General features: G+C 39.5%; 1 protein-coding gene across 7 annotated transcripts in view; it reads right to left on the reverse strand.

The window, feature by feature from the left end:
* Sh3tc2 (SH3 domain and tetratricopeptide repeats 2) overlaps positions 1-27,509 on the reverse strand; it is a 63,174-nt gene that overhangs the window by 28,500 nt on the left and 7,165 nt on the right. For 5 of the 7 annotated variants that reach the window (XM_048811764.1, XM_048811763.1, XM_015485960.2 and 2 more), the window contains exons 2-8: positions 20,865-20,963; positions 17,321-17,448; positions 9,674-9,779; positions 7,946-8,089; positions 6,664-6,865; positions 5,830-5,903; positions 3,556-3,751 (exon numbers count right to left, since the gene is read on the reverse strand). In XM_048811764.1, the coding sequence (XP_048667721.1) occupies positions 3,556-3,751; positions 5,830-5,903; positions 6,664-6,865; positions 7,946-8,089; positions 9,674-9,779; positions 17,321-17,448; positions 20,865-20,963 (949 nt within the window). Of the gene's footprint in view, positions 1-3,555; positions 3,752-5,759; positions 5,904-6,663; positions 6,866-7,945; positions 8,090-9,673; positions 9,780-17,320; positions 17,477-20,864; positions 20,964-27,509 lie in introns of those variants that run through there. The other 2 variants (XM_048811766.1, XM_048811768.1) reach the window with 2 other exon arrangements.

Below are 27,509 nucleotides of genomic sequence, written 5' to 3' on the forward strand. Positions count from 1 at the left end.
TCTGCTAGAGTTCTGACTTTCAGGTACTTGGAGAGAGTTCAGGAAACTGACAAATGACGTTGTGGATTTCCAAAATGAAAGCTTGGTTAGAAGAATATGGCAAAGCTTCTGGCAATACGATAGCCTAAAGTATTCTAAAGGGCTCTTCTCTCTGGACACACAAATCTTGGATAATGTACAGCAGAGATAATTACTGTGAGCCTTGCTTTAACAATAAAGAAAGGGAAATCCCTGGGATCCAGAAAATAAAGCAGAAACCAAAATCAGGTTGGTAAGTTAAAGTAGTTGGCCCAGAGACCCTGATAGTTTCAACTCAGATACTGGCCCTCAGAAGTGGGGCTCACCTTACAATGATCCCCAGGGTCAGGAGATGTGACTTTGAACCTGTGTCAAGCAGGGAGCTGAATTAAGCTCTATTCATAAAGTCTGGACTTCGAAAGGGTAACAACTTCCTCAAAGAGATGAGTGGAAAACTTTGCACTGCCTGTCAAGAGCACACTTTTCATCTACCTGAATCCCTAGGGAAAAAAAAAATCAAACAACTAGGCCTACACCATTGAAGGTGTGGAATCTGAATTTACACTGTACAGTGAAGGTGCCACAAAGAACAACGGTAAAAAAATTAGTCCTGGATCATGAGTTCCTAGGATTCCAGGAGAAGCAAGTGTAAAACTTAATCCACAGGGAAATTTTCTTCAGTCCATGATTCATGCAACACTTCTAAATGTTGGAAATTACTCCACATAACAAAAAAATACAAATCCAAAAGTACAAATTAAGAAAATGAACTTCCCACAAAGACATTGATATCCAGAAGATGCATACTCAGGTAAATATATTCTGCACAACTAGAAATAGCACTAATCCATAGAATAATTTATAAGCCTGGTTAAAACAATGAAATAAATAGAATGAATAAAAACTTCAAAGAAAAGATGAAACATTGCAAAAGGAGAAACAACCATCTGTGAACACTAGGAAAATTCAAATAGAAAACAAAGGCATGGAAATTAAAGACAATGTGCCATTTGGGGGTAGGAGATTAAATAGCAAGTTTAGTTACAGCTGAGGAAAAAATTAGTGAAACTGAAGATCATTTTGATGAAATTACCCTGAATGTGGTCTAAAGTAAAAAATGGTGAACTATTACAAAAGAACTGATTAAGTAAGATTGAGGATAGAATGGGTCCAACATACCTCTGAAAGGAATTCCACAAGAGAGATTAAAGAATGAGAGAGAGGCAGTATTCAAAGGGAGAATGATTGAGAATTTTCCAGAATTGAAGAAAGACATGAGTCTTCTGATTGAAGAAGCACACCAAATCCTGAGCAAAATAAATAAAAATAGTATCATTTTTAACAGGAGGTCCATTTCTTCATGTTTATAGGTCTTTTCAAATTGTCCATTTCTCCTAATTTTTCCTTCTGGGTTCAATTATCTATTACTTCACTGTTCAATTTCATGGGATTAAAGAATTAAATCTAAACAATAATAACATAGACTAATGAAATAGAAACAAAATGAATAAGAAAATAATCAATGTAAATGTTGGAGAGAGGTACTTGGAGAGAGTTCAAGGAAACTGACAAATGACATTGTGGATGTTAATGTAATTTTAAAATGTTAATGTAATTTTAAAAACATGGTTGACCAAAGGGAAAAAAATGGCTCTCTAAAAAAACTAATAAAATAAAATGCTGAAAATGGACTTAGAAATTTATATTAATAGTTACTTTCCCTCACACTTTGAAGATGCTATTCTGTATCTAGTTAAATTATCGTCCAAGAGTATACGTTTCAGTATATGTAAGACAAAGAACAAATTACTAGAAGTATTTACAATTCACACATCTTCCCTGAAATAACTACTAATAGAGGTACTTTTTGAAGAATAAAGTAAATAATCTACTATAAATTTATGATAGAATATATCATATGGTATAATTGTATGGTTTCATCAATGACAAAGAAAAAAATTAGAAACTTAGAAAAAATACTGCTTACCTACATAGAAACAGCTATGAAACTAACAACAAAATTCTCAACAGCAAAAATATCTGCCACAAGAAATGGAAAATATAAAAAAAAAGACAAAGATAATATGAAGACTAAAATGAGGATATAACAAAAGATAGAATTTTTTAAATTTGTAATACTATCTTTTCTTTATGTTTTTTTCTTATCTTGAGTGCACTAATGTACCAATCTTGTTCTTTTTTTTTTTTAGTTTAGACATGCAAGTGTATACATTTTCTTTAAGTAACACCGTTCAAATGAATTATACTTATCCCAATGTGAATAAATCCTCAGTTTACAATGTTAACGGAAAAAATGCCAGTTGCAGAAAACAAATTATATGAGAGATTTTAAGTAGGTAATATCAAATTTTTTCTTATAAACAATTAACAATTTTTAAAAGTATCAGAAAAAAAGACTGAAAAGAAAACAAAGCAACTTCAAGCAGCATTTGCCTCTGGAGCAGGAAATCAGAAGATAAAAAGTCAGATGGGGTAAAAAGATCCCCCAAGTCTTTTGCCTTGTAAAACATACACAAACACAGATCTTTTTCAACATTAATAAAGGAAGGATATGACTTTCTATCACACTCAGAAGCTCCAAGTTCCCCAGTGCCACTCTGGCCAAACCCAAATACTTTATCTATTTGGGCAAAATGCTGGCTGCAAGTTTTAAGAACTGGCTTTCCATCAGCCACTGCTGAGAAACTAGAGAGCTGGGGTTAAACCCTATGCTGTGAGAAAAAGGAAATCCACAGTTTTACTTTCCTGGACAAGCAGGGGCCCTTCCCTATGGGTCAGAGGCATAGGCTAAATCTGACCCAGGAGACAGCCTGTGGAGGAATTCCTTTCTCATATAGGACCGATTTGGTATGTTTGTGTGTGTACACACACCTCATGGAAGAATAGGGAGGGAACGAACCCATGTAGAAGAGATCTTCAGCTAACGCTGAGACCATCCTCAGAAATCCCCTACCAAAAGATCACAGGCTCAGAGTGACACCCAGTGGCAGCCACTGGCACAGCGCACAGGGCCCATACCTAGGCGACCTCAGCACACTGTCCACTGCTTGAGGCCACTTGCTGGGCTACCATTCCTTTGAGCTCAAAATTCACCCTCCTCGGTGGTTCAAGAAGATCTGCAACCCAGAGAGGGTCTGGGGGTATACTAGGACCCGATTCCCCTTGATTTTTCCCATCTCCAGCCTCTCTTTCCCCTTCCCTACCAAATTGGGCAATCTGTGGTTCATGAGGTCCCACAGGTGACCACGAAGACCAACAGATGGCACTGTGGATAAGTAGAAAGTGGTACGGCCTCCTTGTGTGATACAGGGGCTGTGTGAAAGTGTGGTCCTTACAACCAAGCCAGCTAAAGTGTGGTGACTAAATTAATTTAATGGTACTGAAAGTTGTTGCCATGTAGGGCAAGATGCGAGATGCCTAAGTCCAAATATAATCCATTATCTCCAAGGTCTGCCTCGTTATCCTATGAACACTGAGTCTCAACTCAAAGATGATGACACCTCATGGCATACTCACATTGGAGAGCAGGAATCGGGATCTATGCTCTTGGTGGGGACAAAGCCCACTTCTCCTGAGCTCATTGACTTCCCAATGAACCACTGAAGCCCGGGGATGACGAAGCCCACAATCTCAATGCTTTCTCCCTGGCAGAAGCTCAGTTCGTCCTTTTCTTTCCGCTCATAATCCTTCGAGGCCTTGCATCGTCCTCTGCCTGGGGAAATGGCACACAGCTCATAAATAAGGCACCAGCAGCCAAGCCTTCCCTGACCTGCCAGTGGGCAGGGACTGAGTGAGGGGACCCAGGCTTTAAAACTTTAAAGACCAGTAAAACTCCCCCCCCCAAAAAAATAAAAATAAACTGGCAATAATGACGCAGGGTGACTGGCTTCTCATTTTGCTAAAGTAAGGCATTCAAAAAGAGGAACTATGATGCACTTCCACCACTATTTTATTTTTAAAAAAAAATGTTTAGAAAACCATAAGAAAGATAGTCTCCAGATACTGGATATGCCTTAAAACTGGATAAATGTGGTTTATAAAAAAATTGAAAAGTTCACAGCATTGTCTTGGCATGATTTTGCCACTGCCATGTAAACACCTGGCCATGGGTAGCACAAATCCATAAACCAGTGTGCGAGGATCACTAAACCAGAATATCTCTATACATCCTCCAGCTGCTTTGGCCACTGTGACCCTCAGTCACAGTGAGATGGGGATAATAAGCACACCTGATGCTTATAAATGTTAGCATCAAAGAGACAATGTGCACAATACCTGGAATCTAGTCAAACGAGGTCAGCCTCGTTATCACTGATAGAATGGAAAGTGCTGATGATCAGAGGGATCTAAAAGTTTCTCCTTCTGACTACAGTAACTACCCAATTTTCTAACAAATTAGGATCTAATCATTCTTTATGATTGTTGTACTATTCAGTTTACAAAGAACATTTATGTCATTTTCTCAGAGTTTTCCCAAGAGTCCTAAAAGATAGGTAGAGCAACCATCAAAACCCCTTTGTATAGACTACTAAGTAGAAGCAGCACTAAGAGTGAATTGTGCAAGAAGCTTATAGTAGCAAACTGAGTCTAGAACTTCCCACTAATCCTGCTCTCCTGGAGATGGTGGCCTCCGTTTCCATGTTTGCTTTTATTCCTTTTATAACACCACTGGCTCAGTTCTTTTCAGATAATTCCCTCAAGTTTCTACCATTACGTCTTCAAGATCAGAAATTCCCCTGCTTTGTGGGACAACAGGACTTACCATGACATCTACAATAAGAAAAGGTGCTACATGATTTACAGAGGCCATCATGTTTAGTTCTCTTGATGACATTTGAAGCTGGTTTTATTATATCATTTTACTAATAATGAGGACAGGTGAATGGTCAAGGTCCCAATGGTATTGAGTTGTGCAGCAGACTTTGAACCCAGAACAGATTTTGAAGCCCCTCATTCCTAACTATAAGGCAACATTGCCTCAGAAAGCTAAAAATCTTGTTTATGGTCAGTTATTGATTATCTCTAACATCTGAGTTCCATAATTCCTTCCAGTTCTTTATTTTTAAGTGTTATTTGGTCTTAGAACTCCTACAATTGCACTTTTTGCTATGGATATGTGCCAGGGTCCATGATGGGAAGGGAACTTGAGAGATGACAATGATAGGAAGGTATACTCTAGGTACTTCATTATCCAATGGATACATGTATGCTCACAGTTAGGGGTGTGTGTGTGTGTACACAAACAAGTAAAGATCACCTATAATACAGGCATGTGTGAACATATATGTATGTGTATGTTCACTTATTTCATTCATTCATTCCACAAATATTTTCTCTACTATGTGCCCAGCATTCATATTCTTTCTGAATTCAAGTTTTATTTCAAATAATTTTAAGGAAAATTAGAAACATTTTCACCCAGAGATTGAAAATAGGCCATCTATCAGTTAAATCGGCTCACAAAATACTTAATTTGACCCACACCAAGGTTTTTGTTTTTTTTTTTTTTCACCTGTCCATCTTTAAATCTCTATCATCCTTCCATTTAAGCCCTCCACACATCCCTGGGTCATGGCTACCCCTGCAGGCATTTATAGCTGCAGCTCTGACTTGAGACCTCTTATTTCACAAGCAAGAAAACCCACCCATACAGATAGGACTGACTTCCCCAGATCCAGTCAGTAGCAGAAACAAGACAGGAATTTACAACTATTCCAAACCTGCAGATAAAATTAGTAGGCAGGACAACATCATCTCCTTAACAATACTGTGTTTTGAATTCAGTCATACCCATCTGATAGGAGCCTGTCCAATCCTTCTTCCTGGAAAGACCACAATTTCCTGGATAATTCTTTAGGAACCATCTGCCAATGGAAACATGGGGTTTGCAAACAAACATAGATTTCAAAAAAAATAGAACAATGAGCAGAATCATCTATTAGGAAAATGATAATGAGGATCATAAGTACTGTTATTTGTCTATTTTAATGACAGCAAATACTTATTGAGAACTGATTTTATACCAGGCACTGTGGAAAGAAATGGGGTCCAACAGACCTGGGGTTATTTTCTGGCTCTGCAGTAGTTTGTCAGTTAAGTATCTAACAAATGATCCCTTTACATTCTCACTGTCAGATTCTCTGCCAGACAACCTGGAGTCCATGTTCTGGGAAAGTGTTTATTATCACTCTGTATGTTTGCGTTTATAGTATCTTCAGCAGGGATTCCCAAACTTCAGTGAGAAAAACATTCACTGGGGAGTTTATTTCAAAATATTGACTCCTGGTCCCAATCCCAAGAGAGTCTGATTTGTACTGAAATCCCCAGGTCATGCCAATACAAGTGGCCTTCAGTCCATAGATTGAAAAATATTGCATAAGGGGAGGCCATGGGGTATATTTCCTCTTAGATACAAGATCCTTCTGAAATTTAGAGCTGTCTCCAATTTCATCAAATTGTATAACTCTTAACTATTAAAAAAAAATAAAGCAATAAAAATCCACTCCAATTTTATTCTCTTCCAAGTATTGTGGAAGCCATTATCTGAAAGCAAGACTACTCTGTTCTATACAGACCTCAGTCTGCTCAGGGAAACTCTCAGGAAGGGGGGGGGGGGCTACTCACTGATGGAAAGGGACAGGCAGAGGCTCCAGGACTGAGGCAGGCACCAAGCCCCGCTGACCAGTCACTAAGGACACGCCTTCCCACTCAGATTCTCCTTCAGAGATCTTCACAGAGATTAGCTCATTCTTGCAAAGTGTCAAACACTCGCCCTCCTTCTCAGCTGGCTGAGTCAAGGAGCACAGGGCTCTGCAGAAGAAGTGGCCTGTAATAATGAAAAAAAATAAAAAAAGCCCTTTCCAATGAGTTGCAAGATGTAACAGAAGATTATCATTCAAGGTAAAATTTCCATCAAGAACCCAAATGCTTTGCTTTCTGAGAGTAAAATGGACTATGGGCAGGGAAAGGGGGAGGTGGGAACATGATAAGAGGTCCTTTGTGATCCCAGGAAAAGTGGCAAGGAAAAAAAAAAAAGCCACTGAGAGGAAATTCACTTAAAATAGACACCAACATTTCTGAGAAATCTGTAAGAATAAGGAAGGCTTAATTGGGACCTTACTTTAAAAAGAGATAAAACAAAAACTAACAAAAATACATTTTCACGTAACAGAATTTGAATTATAATTGCGACTTCACACTAAAGCTTAGACCCAACAAAGAATAAGTTGATTTAGGTGAATTAATTACCCTGAGTTTTATAATAATGCAAGATGCAATTCTTTCCTTCATGCACAAATTGTGCAATGCAATCATAAGAGAATCATTTATATAATAATATTGTATGCAAATCTGGCTCTTTCAATGTGTTTACGAAGTCATCTGACTTGGCCATCTGCCAATCTGATGGTGTCCTAATTTGTAAACAGATCATGGGTTGCTTCAGGAGTTCTTCAACATCACTTTGCTTAATTTCACTAAATACTTCAGGTTTTTCAAGATTTGCAATTTGATTTTGCAATCAAATTTTATCACATGTTTAGATAAGTGTTTCTCAATCTTAGATGCCATTAGAATTACATGAGAAATTAAAAAGAAAAAAATTGCCAATGACTGGGGCCCCATCTCCAGGAATTTAAAATTGGCCAAGGTGGAGCCATGGTATGGGCATCTTTTTAAAACTCCCCAGGCAGCTCTAATATCAATCAGTGAGATTGACCAACAAGGCTGTTGATGTAATGTCAGTGTTGAACTTAAAGGAATGTTAGATGTACAGTTATAACAGTAGGTTCATTTGTGAATATTCCCATGTTTGAATGATTTTTGTCTCCCTTGGTATCCTAATTATTTCAGTGATTCCCATTAAAAATATGAAAGGGGGCCCATCCCCCACCTATGCCGGCCTTACCTTCTTGTACCAGGAGACTCAGGTACATGGTTTCCAGGTGTTCATCATCTATAGACACTTGAATCTCTGTGTCCTCCACCAACCTGCAGTTGAGCCAGTACTTGTGGTCAAAGAGAAGGTGTTCCAAACAAGTGGACACATAGCCTGGAAGTCAAGCCAACAAGGTTCCTGAACTGGATGAGTTCTGTGCTTAGCTGCAAAAGAAAGTGAGTGAGCTCCATCCTGAGCATCACCCAAGGCCCCATCCCCAACCTGCCACTTAAGTGGAAGTAGAATAGAACAGCAAAATAGGTCAGTTAGAGACTTTCCAGAATGAATTCTAGAACAGATTCAGCATCTGTTGGGAAATATGAGTCATGTTTAAAGTGATATTTACTATTTCAGCATACTGTGGGTCTCTGTAAATGCACTGAGATGACCAAACCCATTTACCTTTCTCTAATACAACCACAGAGGTCTCCAAGTTTACCAGGTTGACTCTGGGGGTTCCTGGTCTCCCCTTCACATTCTCCTGACCTAAGGTTCAAATTCCTGTGGCCCAGATGATGTAGAGGCTGAGAAGTTTCTCCATGGTTCACAAGAGTCAGGATCGACTTCATCCTCCCTGTTCTGACCCTGCCCCTTATCCAATGCTCAGCAAGCTCTGCTTTGTTAAAAGCAGACTAAAAGCTATGTAAAAATTGAAAAAAAAAATGATATACAGTTCTTTGACATGTCCCCAAACATGAATTATTTGTATTAACATTTTGCTTGTTTTTTTTTTTTTCTTCCTCTCTTACAAAAAGCTATTTCCATCCTGGCTGCCCATCATACTGATGTAGGCCTGTGTACTTGATAATCATGCTTATTGAACTTGAAAGTGAACACCTGGGGATCTTATTAAAGCACAGACCCTGACTCAGTAGGTCTAGGGTGGAGCCTGAGATTCTAATTTTCTACAGGTCATATTCGAGAGAGATGCAGCTGGCCCATAGAGCACAGTTTGGACACAGTTTGGAGAGAACAGAAAATCACCACAACTGTAAGAAAAGTTGCACCTCTAGCCATGGGTCATTGTGACCCTCCAGCCCCGTACCATTTTTCTCCCTGTGTATGTCCGTGGGAACCCAGCATTTTCTGGGATACATCCAATGTTCATCAAATCAGAGGACTTTTTGTAAGGTTTGGCTTGGCTCTGAAACCAACTGGGATTTTCTCCCTGGAGAAGATAGATGAACCATTGCCCACTGCAGTGGTTCTGCCACAGTGCCCTAATATCTTCCCTTACCTTTTAGAATCTTCTGCTGCTGAGGCCACTTTAGTAGGTAATTCCCTCATCTCTTTGATCTTTTCCAAATACATAGGGTAAGCATCTAGAATTTTAATATTTTGAGCACCTATCTGGACTTACTCAAGAGCAGTTTTCCATTAAAAAAAAAAAAAACACTTCACATCTATCTCAGTACTTTCAGTTTGACAGATGTCCAAATTACTTATCAATTGATTGATATCTAATAAAGAAATCTCTCCCTGGATATAAGGAAGTGAATTTCTTCATTTGACATTTTAGAGTAATAGTATTTGCTTTAGATTTGGTTTCAGGCAGTTTGTGCTATTTGAAAAGTTAATCATTCTCTTTGGAGCTCTAACCTTTTTAATTATCAGAGATAAACCCATTCCTTAATATCAAGCCCTAAAGACTGTCTGAACTATACAGTGCTCCTCCTCCACCTGCCTGTCATGTCATACCTAAATTCAGGTAGGTGGAGAATTTCCAGATTTCTTCCATGGTCTTGAAGGTGAGGATGAACTGGGCCTTCTGGGACTGGATACTCACCAACCTTGCTGAAAGTTCCTGAATAAAGAGAATAATGAATTATCCTGGTGTGATGGAGGTGCTCTGTTGACAAGCTAACTTGTGGAACCAAGACTGGATGAAGTTCCTGACTGTGGTGTGGAAGTTTACAACACACACACACACACACACACACACACACACACACACACACACCTAACAGAAACAGCTAAATATTAATCAAAAGAAGTCTGGTTGAAATGGAATATGATTCATCCGAGTGGAATATCATGACATTGTGCAGTCTTAGAAAAGAATGAAGAAGTTCTTTGTGTACTGATATAGGCTCTAAATATAAATGCAACAACAGCTGCAACAAAGAGACCCGGGTATAGAACCATGTGCAGAGAATACCACCTTTTGTGTAAGGGGAGAAAGAGTTTATGTGGGAGAAGAGGGTGAATCATAGAAGGAAGCTTGGAAGCAAATTTGATTGCATACCTATGTCAAATGATTATTTTTATAAAGCTGACAAACAGAAAAACCAAAGCACCCAAAAGTAAAAATTATTCATAATCTCTTCTCCTAAATATCATAAATGTTAACACTTTCTTGTACTAATGAATCATTTTTCCTACACATGAGTTGCCATATAAATATTTTATATAAAGAGAATCATAGTACTTAAATTGTTTTTGCAATCTTTTTCTTTTGCTAAATGATATGTTGTGAAACATCCTTCATATTGTTAAGTAGTCTGCATAATGTTTAATGGTTACATATGCCATTGTTGTATTAATGCAATTAATTCTTATCATTTCCTTATAGAGTTTTTTTGTTTGTCTGTTTTAGTATTTTTTTTTCTACTGGGAATTGAACTCAGGGGCACTTGATCACTGAGTCACATCCCCAGCCCCTATTTTGTATTTTATTTAGAGACAGGGTCTCACTGAGTTGCTTAGCACCTTGCTTTTGCTGAGGCTAGCTTTGAACTCCCGATCCTCCTGCGATTCCTTACGTTTTCACATTTGGATCATAGTTCATTTTTTCAATATCAGAAATGATCCTGGGATGAACATCCTTATAGCTAAATATTTGTGCACATCCTTGATTTTTCTGAAACAAATAATTTCAGAATGCAATTGGAATGCAAGGATATGCACAGTTTCTATTCCAAAATGCAGGCGCTCAGCTGCCCTCTAGAAAGACTGTTTCAGTTTAAATCATGCTCACAAGCAGAGCAAGAGGAGGCCTGTGAAACTGTAGAATATTATGTGAAGCAAAATAAGCCAATCCCAAAGAACCAAAGGCAGAATGTTTTCTCTGATATGCGGATGTTAATTCACAAGGTGGGGGGATAGAGGTATTTTGGACTAGACAGAGGGGAGTGAAGGGAGGGGAGGGGGAATGGGGGTAGGAATTATAGTAGAATAAATCAGACATTATGACCCTATGTGTATATATAATTACATGATCTGTATAACTCTACATCATGAACAACCAGAAGAACGAAAAGTTATACTCTATGTATGATGTGTCAAAATGCATTCTATTGCCTATAACTAATTAGAACAAATAAAAAGAATATTTTTTTAAAGGAGGTCTATGAGCCTCTTGTTTTTTAATATCAGAAAAAGGCCTGAATCACTGTTCATACTTTTTTTTTGGTATGAAGAATTTTCCGTAAATTGTTCTCTGTTGTTTTCCCAAACCTCTATAGTTGACTATAACTAGTAATGGTCTCAAAACATCTCTTTTCCAAGCCAAGTCCTGCCATCAAAACCAACTCCTTGACCCCCCATCCTCAGGGAACCTGACTGGAAAAAGGAAGAAATAGAAGGATTCAAAAGAAGAGCCCCTAGCTCAGCAAAGTTAGGCTCTGTGTTTCATCCATGCCAATTCCCAGGAGGCCCCAGATCCTTGGAGGATATTGATTCTATAATAGGGGAAGGGGTTAAAAGTAAAAAATTGATTTGCAGAAAATTTACTAGATACCAGCTACTTCAGCAATAGCTTTATGAGTAATACCTCATTTAATTCCCACAATAGCCCTACAAAGAGGGTGCAGTTGCATTTAAACCATTCTAAGATATGCTTTTATAATATTTAACCATTTTATATTTTATTTTATTATTCTCTTAAAGGCACAGAAAAGAATAATGCATGTGATAATCCATGATATATTGGATCTAATTAAAAATGGCATTATCCTATATTTTAAGTACAAGGAGACTGGGGTTCAGAGAGGTAAAATCACCTGCCCAAGGTCACCTGCAGTGGGTAAGCTGCAGAGCTCTGATTGGATCTCAGATCCAGTTGGCTCAAGGCTCAGCTTTGGCCCCCAACCTTTTCCAGCTCAAGTTTTGGCCCAGCAGGCCAGCTCTCTAAAGGAAACCCTGCTCCTGCCCAATCAATGGGACTCAAGTTAAAAGGAAATTGAACGGATCAATCAGCAGCCAGTGTCTCCAAGTTCCTGAATTCCTGATCTACATATTGTGGGGTCAGGCTCCAAATTCCTTAATAGGACGCCCATAGCACAAGAGTTAATAACAAGAATCAACAAATGGGACTTACTTAAACTAAAAAGTTTTTTCTCAGCAAGAGAAACAATAAGAGAGGTAAATAGGGAGCCTACATCCTGGGAACAAATCTTTACTCCTCACACTTCAGATAGAGCCCTAACATCCAGAGTATACAAAGAACTCAAAAAATTAAACAATAAGATAACAAATAACCCAATCAACAAATGGGCCAAGGACCTGAACAGACACTTCTCAGAGGAGGACATACAATCAATCAACAAGTACATGAAAAAATGCTCACCATCTCTAGCAGTCAGAGAAATGCAAATCAAAACCACCCTAAGATACCATCTCACTCCGGTAAGATTGGCCGCCATTATGAAGTCAAACAACAACAAGTGCTGGAGAGGATGTGGGGAAAAGGGTACACTTGTACATTGCTGGTGGGACTGCAAATTGGTGCGGCCAATTTGGAAAGCAGTATGGAGATTCCTGGGAAAGCTGGGAATGGAACCACCATTTGACCCAGCTATTGCCCTTCTCGGACTATTCCCTGAAGATCTTATAAGAGTTTATACAGGGATGCTGCCACATCGATGTTCATAGCAGCACAATTCACAATAGCTAGACTGTGGAACCAACCCAGATGCCCTTCAATAGATGAATGGATTAAAAAAAAAAAAATGTGGCATTTATACACAATGGAGTACTACGCAGCACTAAAAAAATGACAAAATCATGGAATTTGCAGGGAAATGGATGGCACTAGAGCAGATTATGCTAAGTGAAGCTAGCCAATCCCTAAAAAACAAATGCCAAATGTCTTTGATATAATGAAAGCAACTAAGAACAGAGCAGGAGGAAGAGCAGGAGGGAAAAGATTAACATTAAACNTAGTTGCAAAGTCTCCCTCGCAGGCATGGGTGGTGGCTCTGCCCCTCCTCCAATTGGGGCAATGTGCCTACCATGCCCGCAGGCCGCTGGGCCTACCTTGCAGGCGCGGGCGGCGGCTGTGCCCCTCTGGGGGCCGCTAGGCTTGTTCTGTCGGTGGTCGCAGTTCTGCCTACTCTGCAGGCGTGGGGGGGATGGCTCTACCCTTCCGCAGGCCGCTGGGCCTGTTCTGTTTGTCGCTTGCAGGTCTGGCCTGTTCTATTGGTGGTCGCAGGTCCACCTACCTTGCAGGCACGTGGGGCAGCTCTGCCCCTCTGAGGAATCCTGGGCCTGTTCTGCCGGTGGGTCACAGGTCCACCTACCTTTCAGGGGGGAAGGGGGCGGCTCTGCCCCTCAGCATGCCACTGCACCTGTACTGCCGGTGGGTCGCAGGCCCGCCTACCTTGCAGGTGTGGTTGGCAGCTCTGCCCCTCCGCGGGCCACTGGGCCTTTTCCATTGGTGGTCACAGTTCCGCCTACCTTGCCGGCCAGGGGGAGGGGGCAGCTCTGCCTCTCAGCAGGCCGCTGCTCCTCTTCTGCCGGTGGGTCGCAGGCCCGCCTACTTTGCAGGAGTGATTGGAAGCTCTGTCCCTCCGCGGGCCACTGGGCCTTTTCTGTCAGTGGTCACAGTTCCGCCTACCTGACAGGCGCGGGGGGAGGGGGCCTTTACTTTTTCAAATAAGTTTTTCATGATAGTTTCCCAGTGATAAAAACTACAGTCAAGGAATGTGAATTATATAGTTCTCAAAACACTGGCCAGAGCAATTAGACAGACGAAAGAAATTAAAGGCATAAAAATAGGAAAAGAAGAACTTATATTATCACTATTTGTGGAAGACATGATTCTATACCTAGAAGACCCAAAAGGGTGTACAAAGAAACTACTAGAACTAATAAATGAATTCAGCAAAGTGGCAGGATATAAAATCAACATACATAAATCAAAGGCATTCCTGTATATCAGCGACAAAATGTCTGAAACGGAAATGAGGAAAAACACCCCATTCACAATATCCTCAAAAAAAAATAAAATATTTGGGAATCAACCTAACAAAAGAGGTGAAAGATTTATACAATGAAAACTACAGAACCCTAAAGAGAGAAATAGATGAAGATCTTAGAAGATGGAAAAATATACCCTGTTCATGGATAGGCAGAACTAACATCATCAAAATGGCAATATTACCAAAAGTTCTCTATAGGTTTAATGCAATGCCAATCAAAATCCCAACAGCATTTCTTGTAGAAATAGATAAAGCAATCATGAAATTCATATGAAAAATAAAAGACCCAGAATAGCAAAAGCAACTCTAAGCAGGAAGTGTGAATCAGGCGGCATAGCGATACCAGATTTCAAACTATACTACAGAGCAATAGTAACAAAAACAGCATGTTACTGGTACCAAAACAGGCGCGTGGACCAATGGTACAGAATAGAGGACACAGAGACTAATCCACAAAGTTACAACTATCTTATATTTGATAAATGTTCTAAAAGCATGCAATGGAGGAAGGATAGCATCTTCAACAAATGGTGCTGGGAAAACTGGAAATCCATATGCAACAAAATGAAACTGAATCCCCTTCTCTCACCATGCACAAAAATTAACTCAAAATGGATCAAGGAGCTTGATATCAAATCAGAGACTCTGTGTCTGATAGAAGAAAATTTGGCTCCGATCTACATATTGTGGGGTCGGGCTCCAAATTCCTTAATAGGACACCCATAGCACAAGAGTTAATAACAAGAATCAACAAATGGGACTTACTTAAACTGAAAAGTTTTTTTTTCTCAGCAAGAGAAACAATAATAGAGGTAAATAGGGAGCCTACATCATGGGAACAAATTTTTACTCCTCACACTTCAGATAGAGCCCTAATATCCAGAGTATACAAAGAACTCAAAAAATTAAACAATAAGATAACAAATAACCCAATCAACAAATGGGCCAAGGACCTGAACAGACACTTCTCAAAGGAGGACATACAATCAATCAACAAGTACATGAAAAAAAGCTCATCATCTCTAGCAGTCAGAGAAATGCAAATCAAAACCACCCTGAGATACCATCTCACTCCAGTAAGATTGGCAGCCATTATGAAGTCAAACAACAAGTGCTGGTGAGCATGTGGGGAAAAGGGTACTCTTGTACATTGCTGGTGGGACTGCAAATTGGTGCAGCCAATTTGGAAAGCAGTATGGAGATTCCTGGGAAAGCTGGGAATGGAACCACTATTTGACCCAGCTATTGCCCTACTTGGACTATTCCCTGAATAACTTAAAAGAGTGTACTATAGGGATACTGCCACATCGATGTTCATAGCAGCACAATTCACAATAGATAGACTATGAAACCAACGCAGATGCCCTTCAATAGATGAATGGATAAAAAAATGTGACATTTATACACAATGGAGTATTACTCTGCACTAAAAAATGACAAAATCATGGAATTTGCAGGGAAATGGATGGCATTAGAGCAGATTATGCTAAGTGAAGCTAGCCAATCCCTAAAAAACAAATGCCAAATGTCTTTTTGATATAATGAAAGCAACTAAGAACAGAGCAGGGAGGAAGAGCAGGAGGAAAAGATTAACATTAAACAGAGACACGAGGTGGGAGGGAAAGGGAGAGAAAAGGGAAATTGCATGGAAATGGAAGGAGACCCTCGTTGTTATACAAAATTACATTTAAGAGGTTGTGAGGGGAATGGGAAAAAAACAAGGAGAGAAATGAATTATAGTAGATGGGGTAGAGAGAGAAGATGGGAGGGGAGGGGAGGGGGGATAGTAGAGGATAGGAAAGGTAGAATACAACAGTTACTAATATGGCATTATGTAAAAATGTGGATGTGTAACTGATGTGATTCTGCAATCTGTATTTGGGGTAAAAATGGGAGTTCATAACCCACTTGAATCTAATGTATGAAATATGATATGTCAAGAGCTTTGTAATGTTTTGAACAACCAATAAAAATAAAAAATAAAAAATAAGACCCCCAAAAAAAATTAAAATAAAATAATAAAATAAAATTTTAACTACTTTTTGTGGTATATAAAGTATATACTTTAAAGTATATACTCTTTGTATGTATATACTTCCACACAATCACAGTACCAACCTCTCTACAGTTACTATCTCATGTTCTCCTCCCTAAAGACCAGAAACTATCTTGCTGCAGGTCAGAGCACTTTTATCCTTTCATTTTGTACCAAATTAATGCAGACTCTAAAAATAAACAGGTGAGACCCTGCCTCAAAGTTAAAAATTATAAGGGTTTAGGGATATAGCTCAGTGGTAAAGCACCCCTGGCTTTGGTCCCAGTACCAAAAATAAATGAATGAATGAAACATATTAGTTTATTGTGTAAAGCAATGTTGTCCTTCCCTCACCACTAGTTGCAACAAATTTTATCCATTTCAAAGTTTAATTCTCCTAATTAGTACCCATCAAACTGTAGCTAATTTAGTCATACCTTTCCCCCTTGGTTTAACATCTGAAGATATTTTCTACCCATTATAAAAAATGAAGTTGTTTATTTACTTTATGGCATTTTCCTCCTCCCCTCTTAATACTTATAGTTATTGGGTTTTGATTGGCAATTTTGTTACTTTAAATATATGTACTCAGTAGTTACCAGGGCCTGGGGAGAAGGTGACAGTGGAGAGTTAGGGTTTAATGATATAACAATTTCAGTTTGGGATAACACATTTCTGGAGATGAACAGGTTGTGAGTATATCAAAGGTTATAAGTGAATTAAAATGAGAGCAATGGAATATTTTATATCACAGTAACCAAAATAAAATTCAAATTTACCACATTAGAAAAATGTATATATACTTATGAGGTAGGTGTTATGATTTCCATTCCACAGAGTAACTTGCTGAGGCTCATACAACAAATAGTAGCAGATTTGAAACCTAATTTTCTCTAACTCAGCAACTTCTAGTTGCCCTATTCAGAATTTCTACTCATTCCCATTAAGCAGAGAATTGTACATATTCACTCAGAGAATGTGGACCTGATCGTTCATTCACTTTGGCAGATATTTTCTTGAGGGCCTACTTTGTTCCAGGCTCTATTCTGGGTGCTAAGGATCCCGCAGGACAGAAGCCAGGCGCTCAGAATTTACCTGTCGCATGCTCACCTTAAACAAGGCGCACACATCCTGGTCCTCATTCTCCAGTGCCCAGAGCCGCCTCCGGACAGATTCCTGCAAGGGTCCGTTTACACACTTCCTGGAGCGGCTCCTCACGCAGAAGGAGAGTGTCAGATCTGAAGAAACAGAGGGAGACGGATCAGGCTGGACATGCAATAAAAGAAGAAATAATCAGAAAACCCAAATCCTAAATGGGTGTCCTCCTTAATTTCAGATTAGAGTGGTCTTAAAGATCCTCCAAACACTGTTTTACACCAGCAGGGTTCTGGAGTGTCCAGCTGATGCACTCACATTGGTCATTTCTCTTTTGGTGATGACATGAGCCAGCTAGGACATACATTGCTTCCTGTGGGTGATTTGTGAAAGTTTTGAATGAATTCTATTCTATCCACATTTAAGGAAATGTATTTATATGTCAGTTATAGTAATAGACATGTACTTTACATATGATACATACATATATGTATTTCTCTGACCAGTTGTTTGTTTTGGTGGTGTTGGTGGTGTTGGTGGTGTTGGTGGTGTTGGTGGTGCTGGGACTAGAACTCAGAACCTCATGGGCTCTAACCACTGAGCAACACACAGCCCTTACCTGTTTCTTTCTGATGCTGAATTTATTGATGTCAGGATAACATACTAAGGTCTATCCTCAATTTCTTTCAGAATGCACATTCATTTAACAAATACCTATTGAGATCCTCCTAGGAGCCAGAAACTGTCTTAGGTGCTCAGGATATAGCAGAAAAGAAAGTAGACATGTTCCCTGTTCTCAGGGAATATGAATTCTACTTGGGAGGTAATTGATTCCACAAACACATTCATTTCAGGTGGAGAAAAGTTACGTGAAAGAAATTTAATAGAGTCAAGAAACAGTGATACAACAGTTGGAGGAGAGATATGACTTTGGATAGGATTGTCAGCAAAGGCCTCACTGAGGGGGATCATGTCACACATTAATTGTCCTTTCAAATGTGCCTCATTTAGACAATAAGTAGCAATCTTATTAACAATTACGCAACACAATAAACAGAATACATTGGGACTGGATAATGGTGGAAGTCTCTCTTTTAGCCCCAACTTGCCAGAGCCTTTCCAAATTTCCGGCACATTAGAGATGGCCCCTATCATGCTGGCCTGGGTCCACAGGACAGATTGAACTCCCCTCACCTTTAAAAGTCCTGTTTTAACCCCAAAACCCTGACACTGCTACGGCTACAGATCAGTTCTCATGAAACACACTCAACCTGGCTTTGATATGACCTCCATGGATGAGAGTGCACACTTGTCTATACTCCATCCAGTCTTTTCCATTCTCACCCAACCCTTCTATCTCTGGCTACCTGCCAAGGCTCCACCCAGAAACCTCAGTTCATGCTGACCTCAAGCAAAAGGCAAAGCACAAAGATGAAACCCAGGGAGGAGTAACTTGGGCTCAAGGTTTGACTCTGCCATCTTGAACTTTTCCCCTTAGAAAAATAGCTTTGATGGAACCTTTCCTACAGGGATTTTTTAAGGTTTATTAAATGAGATATGCATATAAGCCTTCCTACTCAGTGCCTGGTATTTATTAAAGGTTCAATTAAACACATTAAGCATTAGCTGTTGCTCCTGCTCCCCTCCCCAGTATTCCAGCAATTACTGCTCATGGCTGCCTTCATTCAACAATAACTCATTCTGTGATTCCTTCCTACCAAACTCCATCTCTCCTGTTTTCCAAAACCTGATTCAAACTCCTTAGAATCTTTCCAGGACTAGTCCCCACTGACTGTTGGCCCCTTTAGTGTGAATCTCCTTGCCATGCCTGTGAAGCCACATATATAAAATGTAAAAGACCTGGATTCAAATAAGCAAATTGCTTTTGCCCTCTCAAGCACTGGGAACTGATACTCACAGCAGAATACTTGTGTGGGTGGGGACCCATAATACCCTGTGCATCACCAGAGGGGGCAGTAAACCAAGTTCACTCCAGTAGTAGTGTAAGTGTATTGTGCCATATTGTCCTTCTGGAAGCCAGTGCTGTAATCATGATAATGTGTCTGATTGGCTCTGTCTGCGATTGCTTCGCGTAAAGGAAAGGTTGACAGCTAGTGCCAGGTCTTCCCTCCATATTCCATGACCTTCGTGGAAACAGCATCATGATGAAAAACACTGAAAGCCAGACAAGTTCAGCCTGAAGTTTGTTTGGTTTACCTAAAGATACCCTCCATTCATTGATTTAATGCACTAATAAGGCAAAATACTGACTCTACTGCATTCACAAAACAACAGATGGTAATTCAGGTCCTCTCCTGCCCCCCCCAGGATGGCCCAAGCTGACAGATGATAAGCAGATTGACACACTAGCAAAAAACAAAAGGCAAGATTTGTCTCATTATCAACCAAGCAGTTTTACAGATTTTGAAACACAACAGAAAAAATATGGTATGATAATTATACAATATCCATTTCCATGGCTCAAAAATGTAACTTTCCCACAAATTTGTATTTTGTATCCCAGGGAAAAGAATATTTTCACAGGGTAATTAGTAACTATATTAAAGCCTATCTTTAGTGGTACATGGGGGTTACAAAGGAGGACAGGGGTTCGAATCTCCTTCCTCATCACATATTAACTCTATGGCAATGAAGTTATTTTCCTCTCTAAGAGTCTGTTTTCCACCTGTTAAGTAGAGATTTGGGGGCCTTCACTTACTGGTGAGCACGTGATGATGAGAGAAACATATAAGGGATTGCCTGACTTGAGATTTGCCTTCGAAAATGGTCCCTGCCACTATAAAACAGTAATCATGTCTTCTAAAGGATTGTCCTCAGCATTTCTGACACAGGGTTCAGCACGAGTATAGTTTTCTCTCATGGCAACCTTGGCTTTGTGGACTTCACTGAAGACTCTTAAAGAGGGCCTATTCAAGGCACATGTGGAGAATAAAATCTTCCTCATGCTGATTTCCAAATATTTTTCTGCTTCTCAAAGATTCATACAGATGGCCTTTTGCTCAGCCAGTCTCATCCTACATATTCTGTATCCTTCACTCATTTATTCATTTATTTAACAAATATTTATCAGAAACTTCTACATCTAGGGTCCTGTGTTAGGTATTATAGAATATAAATGTGCCCCCCATATGTTCACCTAATGATTGGGTGTATTTATCAAACATTTTCTGAGCCCCAACTATGTGCAAACAACTCTTTGAGATATCATGTTGATTGCATAATTATTTTTTAAAATTCACTTGGCTCCCCCAAGTAACTGAAAATCTGATTGAGCATATACTTTCTCTAACCCAGAAAATATGTATGGAGTTCCTAACCTGTGCCAGATTGTGAAGAGCTTTGAGTACCAGCCTGGGAAAGATTAAGTTCGAGCAATGGAGACTAATGAAGGTATGAATATCAGAAGGTCTTGTTTACAAGGATGTGTTTTGCGACACACCTGGAAAGGGTGGGAGGGGGCAGTCTGCCGAAGGTAACTGAAATGTTCTATATGAAAGGTATTTTTGAAAATAGCACTTTATCTTTGGGATTTAGATACCTGGTGTCACGTTCTGTGGCAGGAAACAGTTTTCCTTATGTTCGGATGAGGATAAACCCTCACTTGATATGATTGGATCCTTGGAAGGACTTTCTTTACCTGGAGAAGATAAAATGAAAAATTGTTGGTAGAAGGTAGGCAAGTTATAAGCAAGTTGTAAGCATGGACTGAAAGTTTTGGTCAAGTACCAATTTTATTTTCCCCCAACACTGGTGGCATGGGAGAATTCTCATTGCTATCACCATTGCCACCAAGCCAGTGGTTATCAGAGAACTGTCATTCATGCTATCTCAATCCTGCAGCAGCTGGGTGTCCCCCATGTTGTTAGTGAAGCAGATTCACATCCATGTATCAAACAAAATTCTAGGGTTTAATACACCAAAGGTGCGCAATATGCGTAGAGTTTACACAGATTATTATGGATCTGACTATAGCAAGATCAATGGGTAGGTAATGGGAAGGTTTGAGGAGAGAGAGAAAGAATGGCACCATTAGACAGATCACCTGGGCATGGTCATAGTGTCCCTGAAATGTGTCATTATCACCAGATGATACTTTCCTCTGATCACTAAATAGGGTCCTATCTTGGACTTCTCTCCTCCAGCTCTGAGAAAAGTTCCTATCTTTGAAGCTGTAGAGGCAGAATGAGAAGGAGAAGAAAGAAGACCAGGCTAGGGCAGGTGAAAGGTGCTATTCTGATAGCAGGAAGTCAAAAAGGGAAGAGTACAGTTGTAAAGTAGGAGGAAGAAGATATTAAAGAACAGAAGGGAGTTTCACTAGAGAATGCAAAATATCTCCTTCATGGTATCCCAAAAATATAATAAGGGAACTCAAGTCTTTAAGGCATTAAATTTGGACACTGGACTCTTCAGTCCTTTTGACCAGGAACCTGCTAGAGGACTATACCATAGGGTCAGAATACTATGAGCATAATCTGGTCCTGGAAGTAAGGATTAGAAATATTGACTCAACAGCTGTGTGTGCGTCAGTCATTTTATCCTCCAAGTTCCTGTAAAATTTGGGGTCAGAGACAAGCAGGCCCAAAAGGTCTTGCATTCTGGACCTGTGCTGCTAATGACACAACCCAAGAGTATAAGAGGGATGGAGCAGTCACACTCACTGCCAGCTAATGCTGCCAAGAGACTTCATCTCCATTCTATGCCTGTGAAGGGGGATTTTGATAACCAAGCAGAGGTCCTTCCCTTCCTCAGAGTGGCAGGAGTTTGCAGTTTGGGGTGATGTACAGAGAGAATAAAATGGATTGCAGCTTGAATAGGCAGAAGGAGGAGCCCATCAGCTCACAGCACTTCATCCAGTAGATCTTATTAGCTGTCAATGCTGACAGCTAAGGAGCTTAGCTGGAAGTCGGCAGTAATGAGCTACAGTTGAACAGGATCACTTTGTAGTTCTGCCCCCCAGGAACCAGAAGCTACTGAAGCAAGAAAACACTGACTCGGGAATCAGGTGATACGAGAATGAGCACAAATCAGATCTTCTCCTACACCAGCTAAATGACCATGGGAAAGATATTTCACCTGTCTACTTTTTGAGATTTTTCAATTTCCCCATTTGTAAATAAAGACCTGCCTAAATTAATGCTTCTAAACAGTGATTGCCTATCTGAATCACCTAGGTTGCTTTCTAAAAATACCAAAGCCTAGGCCTCATATTCAGAGACTCTGATTACTGTGGTCTGTGGTTTGGCTATAGTTGCTTTTTGTTTGTTTGTTCTTTCCCCAAAATGGTTTTAATTTGAACCAAGGTGGGAAACCACAAGACAGGATTGGTGCTTCACCTGGGATACTGATGAACGCAGATTCTGCTTCAGGAATTGAAAGCAGAGGTTCTGCATTGCAAAGTGTTCCCAGATGATGTTTCTGCCACTGATCCCAGAATGACACCTGAAGTGGCTCACTATGTGCCTACCCTAGGGCAAAGTCTGACCACAGTCTAGAGCAAACCCACAGATGTCTTTTTTTTGTGTTTTTTGTTTTTTTAATTAACATTTGGCCAAAAATTTCAGAGTCTTAGTTTTAAATTACTGACTTTGCTTTTGCTGCTTTCTATGTCAACTTTTTAAGATTTATTTATTGGTTCTTTTCAGTTATACATGACAGTAGAATCCATTTTGACAGAATTATAAAAGCATGGAATATATCTTGTTCTAATTCAGCCTCCAGTACCTCTCCTTCCCCTTCCCTCCCACATCCCCTATTCCCTTCTCTCTACTGATCTTTCTATCATTTATCCATGTTTTTTTTTTCTAAATTAATTTCTTGTGCATGTACATGATGGTGAGATTCACTGTAGTATGTCCATATATGTGCACAGGAAAGTTATGTCAGAGTCATTCCACTGTCTTTCCTTTTCCCATTCCCCCCACTTCCCTTCATTCCCCTTTGCCTCCCCTGCCTTCCCCACATTAATTTTTTTAGTTTGGATTGCTTAACATTTATAAATCAGAATATTGTACACAATCCAGATGCTTGGGTTTGCATGGAAACATAGATCTGTAGCCTAGGGCCTTCTTCCTCCTGTGGCAATCAGCAAGCACCAAATTATTGATGTTCCTCCACAAGACATTTGTTCTCCAGCCACCAGGACCTCACTATCCAATTCCTCATTGACTCCCCAGCAGGCATGATATTGCCTTCTTGTAGAATTCCAGGGGAGGAGACAATGGCCTGATGCCAAGGGCCTGCAAAGTGAGTTCAACTTCAAAAGGGGAAATCCATGGTGGTAACACTGGTGTAGGCAGAGGGAGCACAACTTCTAAAAGATGTGTGAGGTTTGGAGCATAAAATTGAAGTTTTGCAAAACTGGATTATATGCATCAGAATGATTTAGGTACTTGTTTTTCAAAAGATGCCTGTATAAAATAAACACAGAGAAAATATATTTGGCTATCTGTAGGACTTGAAGATGGCAGTCCTCCTAAGCAGTATGGTAAATGTGTTACCCTCAAAAGAAATAATAGATAAACTGTAATACACTAAACTTAAGAAATTCTATTAATCAAAACATGCTATTAAGAGAGTGATAAGCAAGTAGCAGAGTAAAAGAAAATATTAACAATATGTTTTGTCATTAAAGAATTCAAATCTAGAGTACAAAAAGAATGCTAAAAATCTTTAAGAAATGGTAGGCAACCTGCTAGAAAAAATGGACAAGAGACATAAATGGGCATTTCATCAAAGATGATAGCCAAGCAGTGGATAAATGTATGAAAATGTGCTCAATTCCATTAGGAAAGTATAAATCAAAATTACAATGGAAAACCACTATGCAGACCAGCTAGAATAAAAAGGCTGGATAAAGGCAAGCATTGGTAAGAATACAGAGCCATCAGGACTCCTGGGTACTACAACTATGAGGATAAACTCTGAAATTTTTCTCTTTAGCAAACTGAATTGGAGTTGAAAATTTGAATATAGTAAGACTCAGCAATTTTACTCCTACCTGTATACCCAAAAGAATACATACATATGTTCACCAAAAGCATCTACTAAAATATTCAGAACAGCACTATTCACAAGGGCCAAACCCTGGCAACAACTCAAATATCCATGTACACTAGAATGAATAAGTAAATGATGCTACATATAATTAAATCTAATACTTAAATGAGATTGAATTAATTGCAACCATACAAAACAATATAGATGAGTTTATATACCTCATTAAAATTCATGTGCTATACACATGATTTCATACACAATTCTATATACATGACAAAGGGTAGTAAAAAGCTGAATTTAAAGATATCCTTGGAACTCTCCTCCACCTATTCTACCTGGAAATATCTAGGAGAGGAGTCCGGACATGTGGAATTTTATTAGCACCTTGGCTATTTCAGAAATTCCCTAAAGTGTGAGAATCTTCAAGGCAACTGGGACCCATGGGTCTTGGGATCAGTGAAGCAAAAGGACAACTCCTTGACAAACAATAAGGTCACCGAACAACTAGAGTGAGTTCTAAAGCAGAATGAGTAATTGTTGCACAGGGATTTACAGTTTACAGAGCTCTTTACACGTGGAGTTGTATTTCAATGTGAAGGAATTTTAGGACTTGCGCTTGGCTTTGAAAAAGAACCAGAGACAATTCAAAACAACGAAAAAACTACCACACAGAATGAAGTACCTTAGAAAAAATATGTAAGTTTTTAACAATTGAAAGAAAATAAACCAAAAGGCTTATGGAGGTTATTACTGAATCATTTTATTATTTATTTATTTTTATTATCTTCACTCAACTTTTGTCTGCTTACCAAATACTCTGTAGTGGACATGCACTTGTTTTCTAACACTGAAGGCAGGAAGAGAAATGTCCAGGAACAAGGGGCAATCGGACAGCCCTGGACTCAAACCACGGATCACCTGGCTTCATCATTAGCCAGGTGATCCATGCGAACCCTTCATAAAGCTCCTGTGGCTCTGACTACATCCCTACCTCCAAAAGTATGCACGTGATTCAAGCCTAAGCCAATCAGGTTATACTGTGCCGTGTCCTTGTGACCAAAGTTAAGCCATGAGAATTAGTCCTAGAACCTGCAACACTCTTAGACATGAAATTTCTTTTCATGGCACCTGAAAACTATGACTATGACCACCTAAAATGGTGGGACCCCTGCTATGGGGAGAAAGCCTGCTGAGGTTGAGGCTATCCAGACTCAAACAGAGCTTAGGAAAGAGTTTCCTGATTAACATCACTTGAATATCTTGATCAAACCATACTTGAAGGAAAGTAATATCAGTGTACTTTTTCATTTATGAATCAACAAATTATTTTTCATGTAAGTTGGTTTCATTTATATTAACATTGATCAGAAAAAGTTGTTAATATTCAATTATAAACAAAACCAGTGGGAAAGGCAGTGGAATGAGATGGACATCATTACTCTAAGTACATGTATGAAGATACGAATGGTGTGACTCTACATTGTGAAGAACCAGAGATACGAAAAAATTGAGCTACATACGTATAATATGAATTGAAATGCATTCTGCTGTCATATATAACAAATTAGATTTTTTTAAAATTTGATCCAAAAAAAAAAAACCAGTGGGATCTGTTTTATAACTGCCCAACCTGGTTTTCTAAGTGACTATACTATTTTGTATTCCTATCAGCAGTGTACAAGATTTCCAGTTGCTCCATACCTCGTCAAAACTTGATATTGTCAGTCTTTCTAATTTTAACCATTCCAATAATTCTGTAATTTTATTTTGTTTTTTTTTTCAATTTGCATTTCCCTAATAACTAATTATAGTAAGTATTTTTAAGTGGGCTTAATTGTCATCACTATATTTTCCACATAAAAGTGTATGTAGAAACATTTTGCATTTTTCTAGGTTGTCTTCTCACTTTTGAGATTTAAGAGGTTTTTTTAAACATATGTTCTGGACATAAGTATCAGATACATGTTTTGTAAATATTATTCCCAAATTTATTGCGTGGCTTTTATTTTCTTGGAAGATCTATATATGAGGAGAGAAAGAAAGATCACCAGTAAAGAGATCAGCAGGGCAGGCCTGAGCGGGCTTCATAGGCACATGAGATGGTAGCGGCTGAGCCTGTACATGGGGGAGGTAACTGGTAACCAAGGGTCTTGAGTAAGTACGGCAGGTCAGGATGGGGTCACTTTATGGCAGGAGACTTGTTTAGAACAGATACAGTATGCAACTGGGGGCTACGAAACATCCTTGAGCATGAGAGTGGCATAATAAAAGTGAGCGCTCCACTTGGGGTGGGTTAGGAAGAGCAGGGAGAGGCAAGCATCAGGAGCAGAGAGGCCCACTAAAATGCTGCTAGGGAAACCCAGGGGTGTGTGAGCATGTGAGCTGTCACCTTGGCAATGAGAAGTGAGGGGATAGAGTAAATGATACTGTTTTTGTTGTTTGTTTTGTTTGTTTGTTTTTGTTGTTTTTCTTTCATTTTTGTTGTTGTTGTCATTGTTGTTGTTGTTGTTACCTGGGATTGAACCCAAGGGGGCTTTACCACTTATCCACAGTTTCCCAGCCCTTTTTGTGTGTTATTTTGAGACAGGGTCTAAGTTGCTGAGGCTAGCCTGGAACTTAAAATCCTCCTGCCTTAGCCTCCAGCCACTGGGATTATGGGCATATAACACAACACCTGGCACTGTTTTAAAGTTAAGAGAGAGAGAGAGAGAAAGAGAGAAGGCATCGTGACCTCTGGAATGTGAGAGGTAAAGGTAATGAGAAGGCAATACACACAGAAAATGAAAGTGGGAAGAAAATGAAATAAATCCTGTAGTTTCACTCTTAATTTGACTGTCCAGAAACTGAGGCCCCAGAGAGGAGTGGTGCTCTGACCAAGGTCATTCAGCAAGTTATCAAAAGAGTCAGAGGTCATCCAAATCACTTGGTACAGACGCTGCTATTTTCACACATTATACAGCCTCAGAACTCTGAGGCCTAAAATCTCGGATCAGGCAGACACCTCAAGGACAGGAACATGTTGAAAATGAGAATTCACTCCACTTTCTCCTCTGTCTCTTCTCTGCTCCTACCCACCACCATCACGCCCAACTTAAAAAGAAAACGAAACAGCCGACATTTCCCGTCATGCTTTGTTCCTCTACCCACAAGTTTTCTTCTTCTTTGACCCAACAGGCCTACCATCAGC

This window comes from Marmota marmota, unplaced genomic scaffold (assembly GCF_001458135.2).
Source record: "Marmota marmota marmota unplaced genomic scaffold, marMar, whole genome shotgun sequence".
In the NCBI taxonomy this organism is placed as follows: domain Eukaryota; kingdom Metazoa; phylum Chordata; class Mammalia; order Rodentia; family Sciuridae; genus Marmota; species Marmota marmota.